This window comes from Neovison vison, chromosome 10, assembly GCF_020171115.1.
Source record: "Neovison vison isolate M4711 chromosome 10, ASM_NN_V1, whole genome shotgun sequence".
Taxonomy (NCBI): domain Eukaryota; kingdom Metazoa; phylum Chordata; class Mammalia; order Carnivora; family Mustelidae; genus Neogale; species Neogale vison.
In genome coordinates, this window is record NC_058100.1 from 39,364,750 (window position 1) to 39,381,021 (window position 16,272).

General features: G+C 43.7%; 1 protein-coding gene across 10 annotated transcripts in view; it reads right to left on the reverse strand.

The window, feature by feature from the left end:
- Positions 1–13,686: 13,686 nt before the first annotated feature.
- Positions 13,687–16,272, reverse strand: part of CEP170 (centrosomal protein 170) — a 126,468-nt gene continuing 123,882 nt past the window's right edge. For 9 of the 10 annotated variants that reach the window (XM_044267034.1, XM_044267033.1, XM_044267032.1 and 6 more), the window contains one exon: positions 13,687–16,030. In XM_044267034.1, the coding sequence (XP_044122969.1) occupies positions 15,741–16,030 (290 nt within the window). In that variant the 3' untranslated portion in view covers positions 13,687–15,740. The remainder of the gene's footprint in view (positions 16,031–16,272) is intronic. The other variant, XM_044267035.1, reaches the window with a different exon arrangement.

A 16,272-nucleotide genomic window follows, 5' to 3' on the forward strand; every position in this document is an offset into this window, starting at 1 on the left:
ACCAGAGTCTCAAGATCCCAGGTATCTAAAACCACAGTTTGGAGATACTGAAATCATTGAACCTTTTTCATCCTTTCATAGGCTGATTTTTCCTTCCAGCCTAGTCCATTCTGGAATAAATCCCTGTAGAGTTCCTTAAGCAATGTAAGCTCTTTTGGTGCATCATAAAATCAGAAATTACATAAAGCACCATGACTGTGCCTGGAAGCCATCCAACACCAGCTGGCAGCTGGATCTGGGTCCCAGACCCTCAGAGTCAGCGACACTGAGAACCAGCTTCTGCCTCTGCAAAATGACAGCGATGACCTCATGTGACCGAGGTTGTGAAGGAAGGATGACATGAAACATGGTGCAAACAAACACCCGCCACATGGTGGGTGTTCTTCAAAGTTTAGTCCTGTCCCCCCGCACCCCAACCTCAGCTCAGGCACCTGGTCTACCCAGGGCTATCTCTGTCTTTGGGATCATGGGAGTACACTGCGGGGACAGCGTCCAGTCACCTTCCACATGTCAACTCAATGTACCCCAAAGCATTATCTTTCCTCTCAAAAATCCATTTATGATTGGGTCATCCATGGATAATCTGAATTCTTTTTTTTTCTTTTCCAACTATTAAACAAGTTATAGCTCCATTCTATATACCTCCTTAGTGCAATGAGGCTCTTACATATCCTATTTGAGCATAAAATAATTCCCCCAGTTGTTGTGTTTGAAACTACCGCAATCAAGCCTCCAAGAACTTCTCTTCATCCTGCTAATTTGGAGTTTGGTATACTTGGTCAGGCTTCCTGCACTTTGGAAGATGCACTTTGGGAAATGTTCCTCTGTGGTCTTTGACAGGAGCCAACAGTTGCAACAAGTAGATGGGGGCACACATGCCTAGAGACTGACATTTCTGGTAAGTTATCTCAGTTATTTGTAAGACAGGCTTAATTATAAATTCAGCTTTAATTATTCATTAGGATCTTGGATCTAAGAGGAAAAAAATATTTTCAGATTTTTTGTTTTTTTCCCCAAACCCAACGAGGGTGAATCTTCGCTACTTAGAGAACCCAAAGTTGAATGTTGAGATAAATAATATAATTTAAGCAATACATTGCTCTGAGGGAGCTTTGTGACATTATAATCCATATAACACACTCTCAAAACACAGAATGTGAAGGAGAAAAAAAATTGTTTCTTTTTTGCTTATGACTTAAAGAATGAGATGACCCTAACGCCTCCAGTGAATGGCATCTTCTCCAAATGCACCATCAGTGCACTTCAGAGGGATTCTGAGATGGATTCCCTGCTTCCTCTGAAAACCAGGGCATGACCTATTCCATAAAATCTTGTTTTGATTCAAATGCATAGGAATGAGAAATAATAATTTCCACTGTCCAAAGCCAAGAACCTTGATGTATAGTTTTGCTCCCTGAGTGTTAAGATGGAAACAACACATGGATTTTCCCAGTGTCTCCTACCCCAGGAAATTGCCATTTTTGCAGTGACCGCCTGCATGGGACAAAATGTGTGCCTTGCCTTACTCCAGCCACAGCTGCAGCGACCATAGTGTCAAACAAATGTCACATCGAGAGACCTCCCGAGCCCACGCGAGCAGGCTGACACTCACACAGGTGTCAGCTGCATGCATGAGGAACTCAGTGCCCCAAGAGGCAATGCTTGAACAACAGGAGGTAGGAGCTAGTGAGTAAAGTTTGCTCCCACCCTTCAAGGGCTTGGTCTATTTAGAAGTGTGGTCTACACAGCAACTTAGTTGGCCCTAGTGGGATCATGCCTAAGTGGCCCGGAAGAGATGACCCGAGAAGGCATCACTAACCTTCCTGTTTCACTCTCCCCAATTCTTCACTCCTGTTTTCTAGGAATATTTCCCCAAATGAGAAAATTCTGGAATCCAGTTAAGATAATAAGCTAGACACGTATATTAAGGAGCTCATGAAGGATTATCAAGGGACCCCTAGAGGAGTCTCTTGTGTACCCTCCCCACCCCAATCTGGCTGAGCCCACAGCTAAGTCACTGACCAAAGAACCATTGTATTAAAAAAAAAAAAAAAGCCTGAGTAGGAGCAAGAAGGCGGAGTAGGAGACCTAAATATTGTGGGGTCCCAGGAGATCAGCCAGATAGTTATCAAACCATTCTGAACACCTACAAATTCAACAGAAGATTGAAGACAAAAATAGCAGCAATTCTAGGAACAGAAAAACCACCACTTTCTGGAAGGTAGGACGTTCAGGGAGGTCCTACCTATTTTCCAAGAGAAAATAGCGTGGGGGAGGGGCCAGCTCCCGGAAAGCAGTAGAGCAGCAGGGCACAAAATCAGAAGTTTTAAAAAGTTTTAGAAGCAGGCTCTACTGAGGCTCCACTGAGTCACTCCGGATGCTAAGCGAGGTGGAGGGAGCTCACGGGGACAGTGTGGTCCCAGGACCCGCGGGGTCACAGAAAGACCGGGGGTGTCTGAGTGCAGCAGAGCTCCCGGGTATCGGAGCGGGGAGGCCGGCAGCAGAGACAGCCCAGGAAGGAGCTTTCAGCTCGGGGTTACCTTAAACCATGATCTGGGGCACAGTCAGGCCACTGCTCTTTGCACAGGGACCCCACAAGTGGCAAATCCGGGAAGACTCACCTTCTCTGGCAAGTGCAGTGAAGGAATCTGCTGGGTTTGGAAGCTCCAAACGGGACCGGGCGCCAGAGACAGAAACGCTCCGTCACAGGCCGGGTGAGCTCGGAGCGCAGCTGGAGACCAGGGAGACGGGAAGGACTGACGGCTTTTCTGAGGGCGCACTGAGGAGTGTGGCACAAGCTCTCAGCACCTCGGGCTGGAGACTCGGCAGGCAGCCGCCATCTTCATTCCCGTCCTCCAACGCGGTACGGAAAGCGCTCAGGGAACAAAAGCTCCGAGCCCGAACCCGAGCAGATCGCTTAGCCCGGCCCCTGGCAAGGGCGGTTTTGTTTGGCCTCCGGCAAAGACAATTGAGAATCACGGCAACAGGCGCCTCCTGCAGAAGATCAGCAAGAACATCCAGCCAAGGCCAAGTCTACTGATCAATGAGAACTGAGGAATTCCAGAGCAAAGGGAATGCAGCACATAGAATTCATGGCATTTTCTCCAGGTTCTTTTCTCCAGGTCTTTCAAAGTTAAATTTTTAAAATTTTATTTTTTTCTTATTCTTTTTTTTTTCATTTCCCTCTTTCTTATTTTAATCCTTTAAAAACATTTCATCTTATCCATACCTTTTTAAAAAATCTTTTTAAAATTTTCAGTTATAGTCATATTCTATCTCTTCATTGTATTTAACCTTATTTTTGTATACATATAGGTTTTTAGTTTTTTTAAATTTTGGGATACAGTTTCTTCTAACAGATCAAAATACACCCTAAATCTAGTGCATGGCTTTGTTCTAGTCTCCAACTGATTACAGTCTTTCCTCTTTTTCTTTTCTTTTTTCAACCAACCTCTTACCTTATCAATTCCTTTTTAAATTTTCATCTTTCCAGTCACATTCCATCCCTTCATCATGTTTACTCTTATTTCTGTATATATATAAGTTTTTCTTTCTTTAAAATTTTGAGAGGTAGTTTCTCCTAACAGACCAAAATACACTCAAAATCAAAATCAAGTGTTTGGCTCTGTTCTATTCACCAGTTTCTGTTTGTTTGTTTAAAGATTTTATTTATTTATTTGCCAGAGAGAGAGCGAGCACAAACAGAGGAAATGACAGGCAGAGGGAGAGAAAGAAGCAGGCTTCCATTGAGCAGAGAGCCTGATGCAGGACTCGATCCCAGGACTCTGGGACCATGAGCTGAGCTGAAGGCAGAGACTTAATCCTCTGAGCCACCCAGGCGTCCCTGTTTGTTTTTGTTTTTGTTTTGTTGTTGTTGTTGTTTTGTTCTCCTTTCTTCTTCCCCAGTCTCAGGTCTCTTCCAATTTGGTTAGTGTATATTTTTCTAGGGTTGTTGCTACACTTTTAGTATTTTATTCTCTATCTATTCTTATTTGGATAAAATGACAAGGCAGAAAAACTCAGCTCAAATAAAAGAACAAGAGAGAGTATCGATGGCTAGGGACCTAATCAATACGGATATTAGTAAGATGTCAGAACTAGAGTTCATAATGATGATTATCAAGGTGCTAGCTGGGCTCGAGAAGAGCATGGAAGATACTAGAGAATCCCTTTCTGGAGAAATAAAAGAACTAAAAATCTAACTAAGTTGAAATAGAAAAAGGTGGGGCGCCTGGGTGGCTCAGTGGATTAAAGCCTCTGCCTTCAGCTCAGGTCATGATCCCAGGGTCCTGGGTTCGAGCCCCGCATCGGGCTCTCTGCTCCACGGAGAGCCTGCTTCCCTCTTCCTCTCTCTGCCTGCCTCTCTGCCTACTTGTGATCTCTCTCTGTCAAATAAATAAATAAAATCTAAAAAAAAAAAAAAAAAGAAATAGAAAAAGGTAGTAATGACATGCAATCAGAAATGGAGGCTCTTACTGCCAGGATAAATAAGGCAGAAGAGAGAGTTAGTGATATAGAAGACCAAATGATGGAGAATAAAGAAGCTGAGCAAAAGAGAGACAAACAACTACTGGACCATGAGGGGAGAATTTTAGAGATAAGTGATACCATAAGATGAAACAATATTGGAATAATTGGGATCCAAGAAGAAGAAGAAAGAGAGAGGCAGGTATATTGGAGCAAATTATAGCACAGAATTTCCCTAATTTGGTGAAGGGAACAAGCATCAAAATCCAGGAGGCACAGAGAACCCCCCTCAAAATCTATAAAAATAGGTCAACACCTGTCATCTAATAAGGAAATTTACAAGTGTCAGTGACATAGAAAATCCTGAAAGCAGCTCAGGACAAGAGGTTGGTAACATACAATGGTAGAAATATTATATGGCAGCAGACCTATCCACAGGGACCTGGCAGGCCAGAAAGGACTGGCAGGATTTATTCAGAGCACTAAATGAGAAAAATATGCAGCCAAGAATACTATAACCAGCTAGGCTGTCATTGAAAATAGAAGGAGAGATAAAAAGCTACCAGGACAAACAAACAAGAAAAGAATTTGCAAACGCCAAACCAGCCCTACAGGAGATATTGAAAGGGGTCCTCTAAGCGAAGAGAAACCCTAAAAATAACAGACCAGAAAGGAACAGAAAAAATATACAGCAACCGTCACTTTACAGGCAATACAATGGCACTAAATTCATATCTTTCAATAGTTACCCTGAATGTAAATGGGCTAAATGCCCCAATCAAAAGACACAGGGTATCAGAACGGATAAAAAACCAAAACCCATCAATATGCTATCTACAAGAAACTCATTTTAGACCCAAAGACACCTCCAGATTTAAAGTGAGGGGGTGGAAAATAATTTACTATGCTGATGGACATCAAAAGAAAGCTGGGCTGAAAATCCTTAGATCAGATAAATTATATTTTAAAAGACTATAATATGAGATGAGGAAGGACACTATATCATATTTAAAGGGTCTATCTAACAAGAAGATCTAACAATTTTAAATATCTATGCCCTAATATGGGAGCAGCCAATTTTATAAACCAATTAATAACAAAATCAATAAATGGAACTAGAGGGTATTATGCTGAGGAAATAAGTCAATCAGAGAAAGACAATTACCATATGATCTCTCTGATATGAGGAATTTGAGAGGCAGGGCACGGTCGTGGGGGGAAGGGAGGGAGACAAATCATAAGAGACTCTTTTTTTTAAAAGATTTTATTTATTTATTTGACAGACAGAGATCACAAGTAGGCAGAGAGGCAGACAGAGAGAGAGGAGGAAGCAGGCTCCCCTCTGAGCAGAGAGCCCGATGCGGGGCTCGATCCCAGGACCCTGAGATCATGACCTGAGCCGAAGGCAGCGGCTTAACCCACTGAGCCACCCAGGCACCCCCATAAGAGACTCTTAATCTCAGGAAACAGACTGAGGGCTGCTGGCGAGGTTGGGTGGGATGGAGGGCTAGAAGATGGACACTACGTGTGCTATGGTGAGTGTTATGAATTGCATAAGACTGATGATTCACAGTACCCCTAAGCAAATAATAAATTATATGTTAATTTTTTTAAAAAAGGCCACAACCTCTGAAAAAAGAAACTCTAGAATCTTCTTTAGTAATTCCATTAGGTATTCAGATCTTCATTATATATAAATTTTCCTAAATAACAGATGCCTTGGTGTTGGATGTCAACTCAGGGTCTGTAATTTCATGAACCAGTGAATGAATTTAGTGGACTTTGCTCTTTTCAGCAATGCTGGTTCAGGTTCCAAAGAGATGTTCACTGCCAATTCCAGTCTCTTAACATTATGTCTCCTTCGAATGTGTGACAAGTCGATCTGAAGAATGACTCTCCTTGTTAGACATGCTGGAAATTCAGCATCAATTTTACTCTAACTGATCGGCGTTCTGTGAGCACAGGTCAAATAAAGGAGGGAAAGGAAATAGATCTGAAAACATTGTTTTTTGAACTTGACACCACTCCGGCATGCAAATTAGCACAGAAATTAACAAGTTTCTAGGGCATCCCATCAAAATTAGATAGTTGTTAATACTTTATCTTATTTGCCTTAAGCCTACCATTTCAGTAAACAAAAATGCTATTTTTAAATAAATGAAACGTGACAGCCCAGCTAAAGACTCTCCCAGGGTTCTTCTGCTTCTTCTCTCCATCCTCAGGGATAAACTCGACACAGTATTAGTCTGAGTCATTCTGATCCGTGTTTTGTCCATCCGCATGCATATGTGCCCCCAAAATAATTGGGTAGTCCCTCATATTCTAGCTCTTGCTGCTGTTGGGAAGTCTAGCTGTAGTTCTTGGTGAAAAAACTCTCTTCTCTTTGATTACTTTTAAGATTTTTAAAAAATGTTTTATTTGTTTATTTGATAGAGACACAGTGAGAGAGGGAACACAAGCAAGAGGAGTGGGAGAGGGAGAAGCAGGCTTGCCGCTGAGCAGGGAGCCTGATGTGGGGCTCGATCCCAGAACGCTGGGATCATGAGTTGAGCAGAAGGCAGACGCTTAATGACTGAGCCACCGAGGTGCCCCTGATTACTTTAAAGATTTTATCTTTAACTTTGGTGTGCTACAATTTCACTACAAGGTAACAAGGTATTTAAGAAAAATATATCAGTCTTGAGACTGACTGACTAAATCCGAGGATCCGTGTCATTTCTGGAAAAAGATCCTCTATTCTCTCTTTGGACAATGCCTCTTTCTCATGCTCAGTCACCTCCTCCTTGAGGTGGCTCACGTGAAAATCTCCATTCTGATTGCCTCGCATGGACACGCATGAGGCTCATGTCCTTTCCCTGCACTCAAGCCCCTGGTCACCAAGTACCAGCGACCAGCAATCTCTTCCCAAGATACAGAATCAGCTCTGTATTTTAGCTTCCTTTTCAGTCCTTGGCCCTGGGAAATTTTGAATGAAGCTATGCTGCTAAAACCATGTTTGTGGTACTATATCCAGTGTTTTGAGGTGTCACGAGGGAGAGAGATTTTCCATCTGGTTGACATTGTTGGAATTAGAAAGCCAGGAAAACACATCTTAAAATATATTTCTGCAGATTGCTGTCTCCCTCCCAATATATTGATGACTCTACCAGGGTCTTAAGAGAATGCAATAGCTCAAAAGTCAGAAGCTAAGTTTAGGAGTACCTTGCTGGTCTACTATTATAGCTTATGAATAGAAAATGTTGGCATTTGCAGTCAAGGCATGTAGCACTCACCTCCTGAAGAGTTTCAGAAAGGACCTTCCTTACAGCCTGCAGTAAACTTAAGATAACGCCTCGAGGTGATCATGAGGTTTGATTCCAGAAATTGCTAAGTGATTGGTTGGGGGTAGGTTGGGAGGAGGAGGAGGAGGGGGACAAAAGGGCCTCTGACAGGGAGAAAGCTTCTCTCCAGCTCCCAATCCCCTCTCCCCCAAGCTGCTTTGTGAGTCCAAGGGCTTTGTATCAGGGCTGACGCAGGGTTAGGAAACCAGCTCCAGTGTGCAGCAGCCCGCAAAGTTCCAGGTCAGCAAGTTTTCTGACATCCTTGCTGCACTCCAGGGCTAATCCCAGTGCCTCGGATAAGTAGATGTTCAATGGCTACTTCCTGAACGAATACGCCATCTGGGACTTTGCCAGGGGGCTGAAGTGCTCTGGCTAGAGAGGTGAGGTGAAGGGGAAGAGGAGGGCAAGGTTCCAGACAGGGTTTTAATTTGCCATTGTTAAAGCTACTGACTCTTCCATTCTGAACTTCCCTCCCACACACAATTCCCTGGTGTCAGATGACATCAGAAACAGTCATGGCTGGGTGCCTGGGTGGCTTAGTTAAGTATCCCCGTCTTGGCTTTGGCTCAGGTCATGATCTCAGGGTGGTGAGATCAAGCCCGGGGTTGGGCTCCATGCCCGATGCAGAGCCTGCTTGAGATTCTTTCTCTCTCTCTCTCTCTCTAGTTCTTGGTGAAAACAAAGAGCACAAGTGGGAGTCAGGGAGGGAGGGAGGGAAGGAGGGAGACCAAGCCCCCACACGCGTGCCCACCTCCTCACTGCCACCTGCACTCTGGGCTCCCTGGGAGTGAGGCTGTGCCTGGAGGGGACTACAGTAAATAGCTTGCCAGGAATGTCCCAGGCGGAGGGACCCTGGCGCAACCCCCACCTGCGCTGCTACTATATAGATAACTATAAAAGAAACTGTCATGGCGTGAATAAGGGGGATTTGAGTTGAGGATGTATTTTGTTTGGGTTTAGGATATAATTATGTGGTTCCTAGTCTCTTCTCAGTATAGCTAAGTGTTGTTGCCACCTGTTGCAGCGTAGGGATGGTCCCTGGAAACTCTCCTACCAGCCACTGGCGCCAACTCCCCTTGCAGAGCCTGCCAGGACCAGGCAGACATAGAGCGGACGTGCTCAACAGCGCCCCACACAGGCAACAGGTGGGTAGTGGAGAAAAATCCGGTGGGCGACGCTGGGAGCTCCAGGCTGGTCTGCAGAACATTCTTTCCATCAGTCCATGTAGAACAGTGTAGGCGGAGGAAGGTCATCACAGGGAATGCATCCCCCCAAAACAGGCCAAAAATGTGGTGGGGGTTTCTTTTTCTGGCTTTGGCGATGCTGTGATAGTGTCGAAACTTGTAATTAGTTGTAATTTCTCGTCTCACTCTAAATAAATCTTCAGTGCCACAATTTGTATTTATAATTTTCTATCCCTTGTCCTTAAAATGGCCCACTCAGCAGTACAGGCTGAGGGTGCACAGCCTGGCTGGGCCACCGGGACTGCCCTCCCGCCCCCAGCACGGCTTGTTGACAGGGAGGCCAAGCCCCCGTGCGCATGCCCGTCTCCTCTCTGCCGCCTGTGCTCAGGGCACGGAAGGGGTTGCTGTTGATTTGCCAGGAATGTCCCAGGCGGAGGGACCTGTGTGCAAACCCCACCTGGGCTGCTCCTACCTGTGCGTTTTAAATACCCAACTTTTGCATTAAGATGGACGGACTGGGAGGAGACTGCTGAGTGGAATAAGTCAAGCAGAGAAAGAGAATTATCATATGGTTTCACTTATTCGTGGAGCATAAGGAATAGCATGGAGGACATTAGGAGAAGGAAGGGAAAAATGAGCGGGAGGGAGTTTGAGGGGGAGACGAAGCATGAGAGACAATGGACTCTGGGAAACAAACGGAGGGTTTCAGCAGGGAGGGGGCTGCGGGATGGATTAGACTGGTGATGGGTTTGAAGGAGGGGCTAGGCTGCATGGAGCACTGGGGTGCATCATGGAACATGACATCAGAAACTAACGAGGCACTGTATGGTGACTAACATCACATCATAAAAAAATAAAATTAAGGTACATACATTGTGTTTTTGACATAATGCTAATGCTCACTTAACAGACGATAGTAGAGTTTGAGCATAGCTTTGAGATGCCCTGGGAACACAAACGGTACCTGACTTCCGTCTTCTGGAGATAAGCCCACCTCCCCCAGAACAGGCTGCAGAACTCCACAACATGTCAAGCTGTCTGCAGAAGTCACCAGTCAGAGGCCTGGCATCCTGGAGCTGGACACTTTGGTGCTAAGTCTCTCTTGCTTCCTGGTGCAGATCAAGTCATGAGGAAATTTCCACCCTGCCCACAGTCCGCTTGCCAGATACACTGTGCCACAGTTGTCCCGGGGGATGTTGCCCGTCTCTCAAGTGGCACGGTGGCAAAGTTGGTGTAACTGCCCTCCCTTCCCCCCAACTCCCAGGATGTGGGGGGTCCTCATTTTCTGCTAGAGAAGACATCCGTCTCTCTTTAAATACCAGCTAAGGCATTGTGTCAAAGCCTGAGAATCTGCTTTTCATTTCATTTCTCTGAAAGCCATATAAATTCCCAAGGGTTGTGGTTGTAAAAATCTCAAAACCAGAGAGAAGGGAGTCATTTGTTAAAGGAGTTGAGGAGAGAGGCAGAATTACTATAAAGGCAACAAGGTATGTTTCTGCCACAAATCTGGGAAGAGAGCAGAGTACCCTATCTGAAGGTCAGAGAATAAAAACTAACATAACAGGAAGAAAGCTTGGAGACCCTCTGCTCGCCGACCATCCTGCCCCTTCTTTACAGATAATGAAACAGGCTGGAGTTGAAATCATTTGTCTGAAGCCAACAACATGTAAAGTTTAGTTGCAGGATTTCTAACACACTGAGCAGCTTTCTACTGGCACTGTCCTCTGCTGTCTCTCCATGACCGAGAATAAAGAGGATAGAAGTCAGTTAGACCCAGGTTCAGAGCTTGACCCCAGAGCTTATTTGACTCAAGGCTCTACACCATAAAATGGGACTCATAATTCTCGTCTTATGTACTTCTGGGTTGTTGTGAAATTTAAATGAGGTGCCAAAGAGCCCAGCACAGTGTCAGCACACAGCAGTTGGTCATTGGAGACTGATAATCAAATTCTTTGGTAGGAACACAGTCTCGACTCTCGTCTTGCCTTCCAGTTCTCCCAGGACAACACATTTTGATACAAATATTTTCACAACAAAGATCCTATTTTCTCTGTTTAAAAAAGAACATATGGCAAAGATTTTATTTAACTCATCATCTAATGGGGGGAATGATAACATGTGAAAACCAATACAAAGCAAACTGCAGAGGACAGACATATACATAAACGCAGGTAGAATGTTAACAGGTGCAGAGCTGGCTACTTCCGGGCTCAGTGATGAGCCGCCATCCCCACCTGACATTGTACTTCTCCTCCCCACCCCCCACCCCCTTGCCCGTCTTCTTCTACACTTTTTCTTCTTCTTCTTCTTTTTTTTTTTTTTGGAAACGGTCTTATTGAGATCAAATTCACATACCTATTTTATACAGACAGATGTAATAATTTATAATGCACAGCCAACAATTCTTAGTATACTTACAGAATTGAACAACCATTACCACAATTTAAAACATTTTTATTCCCCTAAAACCAACCCTGTACCCATGAATTAAAACCCCCTCATCTTCCCATCCCCTGCCCCCGAGCCATTGCCAACCCTTAGTCTGCTTTCTTTCGGAGATACCCCATCACCCCCAGAACAGGCTACAGAATTCCACACCGTGTCAAGCTGTCTGCAGCAGTTCACCTCGGGAGAGGCCTTTTATCCACTCTGGACCTTTCATACAGATGAGCTCATACAAGCGGCCTTTTGTGATTGGCTACTTTCATCTGTCAAGATGTCTTCAAGGTTCATCCACATTGTACCAGGCATTACTCAGTACTTCCGTTCCTTTAACGGCCAAATAACATTCCATTGCATGGCCCATTTTTATCTTACATGGACTGTGTGTTTAGTGTGCGATTTCTCTTAAGACATAAAATATGGAAAACTCATGAGGTTAGTGTGCTAGAATGTTGTTTCTTTCCCAAATGGAATCTTGATACTGTCAGTTTCCACATCCAAGCCACGGGCTCCCGACAATCTTGGATTCTGGTTGTTTCCCCTAAATCTATTTTATCTGCTTCCAAACAGGTTAGTACAACCCAGTGAGGAGGATTTTCCACCACTATTTTCCATAGTGGTGACGTCCTCGGCCACGTCACCACTATGGCAGACATGTCCACTTCCATGGACACCAGCTTCAGAAAAACATAGAAAAGGAGTTCCCCGGGGTGACTAGCCCCATGTCATGGTCTGCTGTGGTAGCCAGAGGGGGCTGGTCTGGGAGTATGCGCTTAGAAACGTGGAGAGAAAAGCGACAGTCCTCACTTCTTGGGCGAAATGTGCGAGTGAGGTCTGGCTGACCTTCCCCGCTGCCCCGCCAGCACCTGGTGCTCGGCAGGGATGTTGCTTTCCCTTTAGATGAGGAAGACTTCTAGGAGACCACTTACCGAGAAATGAGGGATTCTCAGCAAACTTGGATTTCTAGAGAGGAGCCTACAGAAATCTTTCCGAGGAGAGCTGTGTAAACAACTCACACTGGGGGAAACCGCAGAATAGTCACCTCTCCACCTGACATTATCAGTGGACTTATCTTTAGTTTCTCTTTTCTGTGACTCTAGAACAGGTCTGCGAGGGCGACAGTCGATGGCTGCTCTCTGCTGGGAACCGCTGCCGCCGGGCCGGTCGGTTAGGCACGCAGTACTTGTTTGTTGAATAGGTAGGATCTGGCCTGTAGTGGAGGACAGGGGGTTGGAACATGGGGAAAGGAAGGTTTTACAGAACGAAGAACCAGAGAAGGCTTTCTGGAGAAAAAGAGGAAGGGGAGCCATTTCCCAGCCACAGAGCTCTGGCGGACTCCACTCGGCACGCAGAGAACGACGATCCGCTCAGTGTGCAGATCGGAACCGGAGAGGCCCGTGTTAGCTCGTGAGGGAGGTGTCTGGATCCCAGGCTTCTAAGCCTAGTTTCCTTCCAAAAGCTAGGGTTCTGACAGGCAGAGATACGGCAAGCAAAGCCAAAGGCAATGAGGGAAGAAGGAAGATGTTTGAAAGTACAGGGTCTGCTCAGGAAATGAAGATTGTCTTATGACTTGCAAGGAAGAGAAGTGCATCTCTGTAGTGGAGAAGGAAGAGTGAAATGCCGACGCTGGCCAAGTCCTGAGCTGTGGCCCAGTCCAGCGAAATCGCTGGTGGCCTCTGAAGAAGGGAGGGGCGGTGGGTCAGGAGGAAGGAAGGAGAAAGACAAATGCCCAGAGTAGAGAAGAATCGCTCAGGACGGCGAGGAACTCGTGGGAGAATCTGAGTCAGGTGCACCGAGAATCATGAGGGAAGGACCAGGCTGTGGAAAGCCTCAAAGGCCAAGCTAAGAAACAGAATGTTCGACAGTAACAGAGATTCGAGATTGTTGGGTATAGCCCGAACAGTGAGAGAAAAGGAATCAGAATGGGTAGTTCTCACATTTAGGATGTCCAACAAGATACTTTAAATTTCTTTGTTCCCCAAATGTATCATGGTCATAAAGCCTTCTGAGGATTCCAGGAGCTAAGAAATAAAGGCCTTCTATGTGCACCTTACGATTAGAGTACTAAGTGAAGAGAAGGAGATTTACAAAATTTGCTAAGAAAATCTTTTCTTCTGTAGTCAAAGCACTATGAAGTCTCACAATTACTGCGTATTAATTAGAACTGAAGGATTCCTTGTATGGCTAAGCCTTGGAAAATGGTGTAGAGTTATCTGGTAAACTGATGAAGTACTGGCAATCCAGATGGTAGAATAAAATGTACAATCAATGTATAAAGTTCCAGAAACACTTTATTTAAAAATGGAGCTGTAAATGCATAACAAAATAACATAAGTAATAAAGGTAACAAAAATAAATAAGGAGGATAATGTATTCATACAAAATAAAAATAACATAGTAAAAGGCCAAATGTTTATAATTGAACAAAACCGTGTAAACACTTAAAGGATAATGTAAGTTGAGTAGATGCTAGTATTTTCCTAGACAACTCCTTACCTTCTACTTCCATGGGGATATAATCAGTACCCAAACAGTAAATAAAAGAGGGAGCAATGGTGATTATTTTGTTTGACTTTTTCTTCAAATGGATTGACCCTGTTTTAATGTTTCACTTATTCCTTCAAAGCATTTGTATCATTCCATTCATGTTCTTTAAAACCTTTTTTTTTTCCAGTCCTCCTTTATTAGAATGGAGAAGTTAGCTTTATAAGGAGAATAGTTCATTTACCGTTTTTTTAATTTAAAGAAAAATATGAGATTCATTACACAACAGACTTTTGTTTTTACATCTCTACAAAAAGGGTTTTTGTTTTTGTTTTTTTTTTTTTTTGCATCTTTATTAACTGGCCCAAAAGTACAGGAGTTTTTAAATCTTGTAAAGTTTTGAAGCATACAGAGTTAGTCTGTCTTTTGAAACCAATATACAGGATTATTGCTGAAATACTAAAGACCATTCATAAAAGTTGCAAAAGCCACTGTTTTAACCTTTATAGACTGATGGGGTCAGGGGGAAGTCCAAGTTTACTAAGTAATATTTAAAGCAATTAAGATTCACCCAAATTATAGTGTTCTGGAAACACAAAGATAATTACTTTCTTTTAAAACTTATCCAAATGTGAACTTACTGGAAAGAGAAAAAACAAGTTTACAGAAGGTATTTTTCCACAGGCTTCCTGTTTAGTGGCACAGGCCTGAGCCTTCATCGTTGCCGTCTTGCAGGGTCCTTATAACTGTGTAAGACGGGCAGGATTTACTACTGGGTTCTACAGGGAAACACACAGAAGCAATTCATTGCTTGGGAGCGAAACTATCAGCTAATCTTATGACTACTGGTTCTCCAAGTCTCCTAATGAAGAAAATTTTAACTTCATGATCATTTCAAGGGAGTTTTTTTTTTCAACTGTCACATGTAAACTTGGTAACACAGGACCAATATACGTGTTCTCAGTTTAAAAAAATACTCCACCTCAACAGTCTAATCTTTCTAGTTATCATTTGCCCTAAAATGAGACAAAATCTTACTTCCGTTAAAAAAATGGGAAAAAAGTGCCAAATTGAGCTTTTTGAAAGTGGAGTAAAACACCGAGGGGTTAAAACAAATACAGTATTATCAATCTCCTATGTACAAAAAAGACGGTTAGTCCTTACTGATATAGAGCTATGCCCACCTACCACTCCCGGCAAATCTTAGTGCAAACATAATAGTTCATCTCTGTCAACCCAAGACAATTTACGTAGCAACAAAGTTATAGAAATCACATATATGCTGGAAAAGTTCAGAACACAAGAACGACTGTCTGGAAAGGTCAGTTGGACTGTGGAGAGTAATATGTCATCGTATCCAATGGTAATGAAGACTAATATAAATCCTATTATTAAGAAGCAAATATAAGTGTTTAACAAATCTGTACAGATGAAGAGGAAGTCCATTTCGGGGAGCAGCTTGGCACAGGAGACATGGGGGTCAGAAATGTTGGGTATTTAATTTGCTTGTAGGTCACAGCATGGCTTAAAGAAAAAAAACAAAGATCTATGAAGGGAAAGGATGCAATCAGAGAATTCAATTTGAAAATCATAAAACCACAAAAGGCAAAACTGCCACAATCTGTTTTTTTCCTACACGTGCCTCTCGTGGTTTTTCTAACGGCCCGAAAGGATTAATAGGATACCGCATCACAGGTAAAAAAATAAATAAATAAAATTAAGAAGACCGAGAGAACAAGATTGTAGCTGACCAAGCTGTCTTGTTTAGTGTAAGTCAACACTATGCTGCTTCCAATATTTCTAGTCATTCCACGGGTTCTTATTTTTAACAATCGAGAGAAAGTCATTCATGTACTGTAACATCTTCCTCTTCCCCATCAGGGTTGAACCTATTGAAATGGATACTGAAATCAGCCTCGGACTCGGCATTCTCAAATTCAGCTGACACTGAGATAGCGGCAGGATGGGGAACCCTAGCTTCTGGTTGGCAAAGGGTCGGTGTCTGACCGGGGCTGCTGTGGTTGTTCACGGGACTGGACTTCTGTTTTGGTGGAGACGGCAACATGGCGCTGGGGAATCCCATGTTGTTCAGAGCCTCCAGAGTTCCATCAGGGTCAATCATAGCATTGATTGCTAAAGGAAAAAAGAAAAAAGATAATTGTAGATGCAGTTAAATTTGGATGTGAACACTACTTATGACTAGGGTAATATTTCAACTAAGGATGCTTATATGAGCTTAAATTTGGCTAATCCTTTTGAATACCGTATTTAGAACCCATTTTGAATAACTCAGGGGCTGACCTCTATTGTAGATGACCCGGACCTGAATGAGCTCTCTGGTGTCCTGCGCAGGCTCACATATGGGCCTTCTGGAG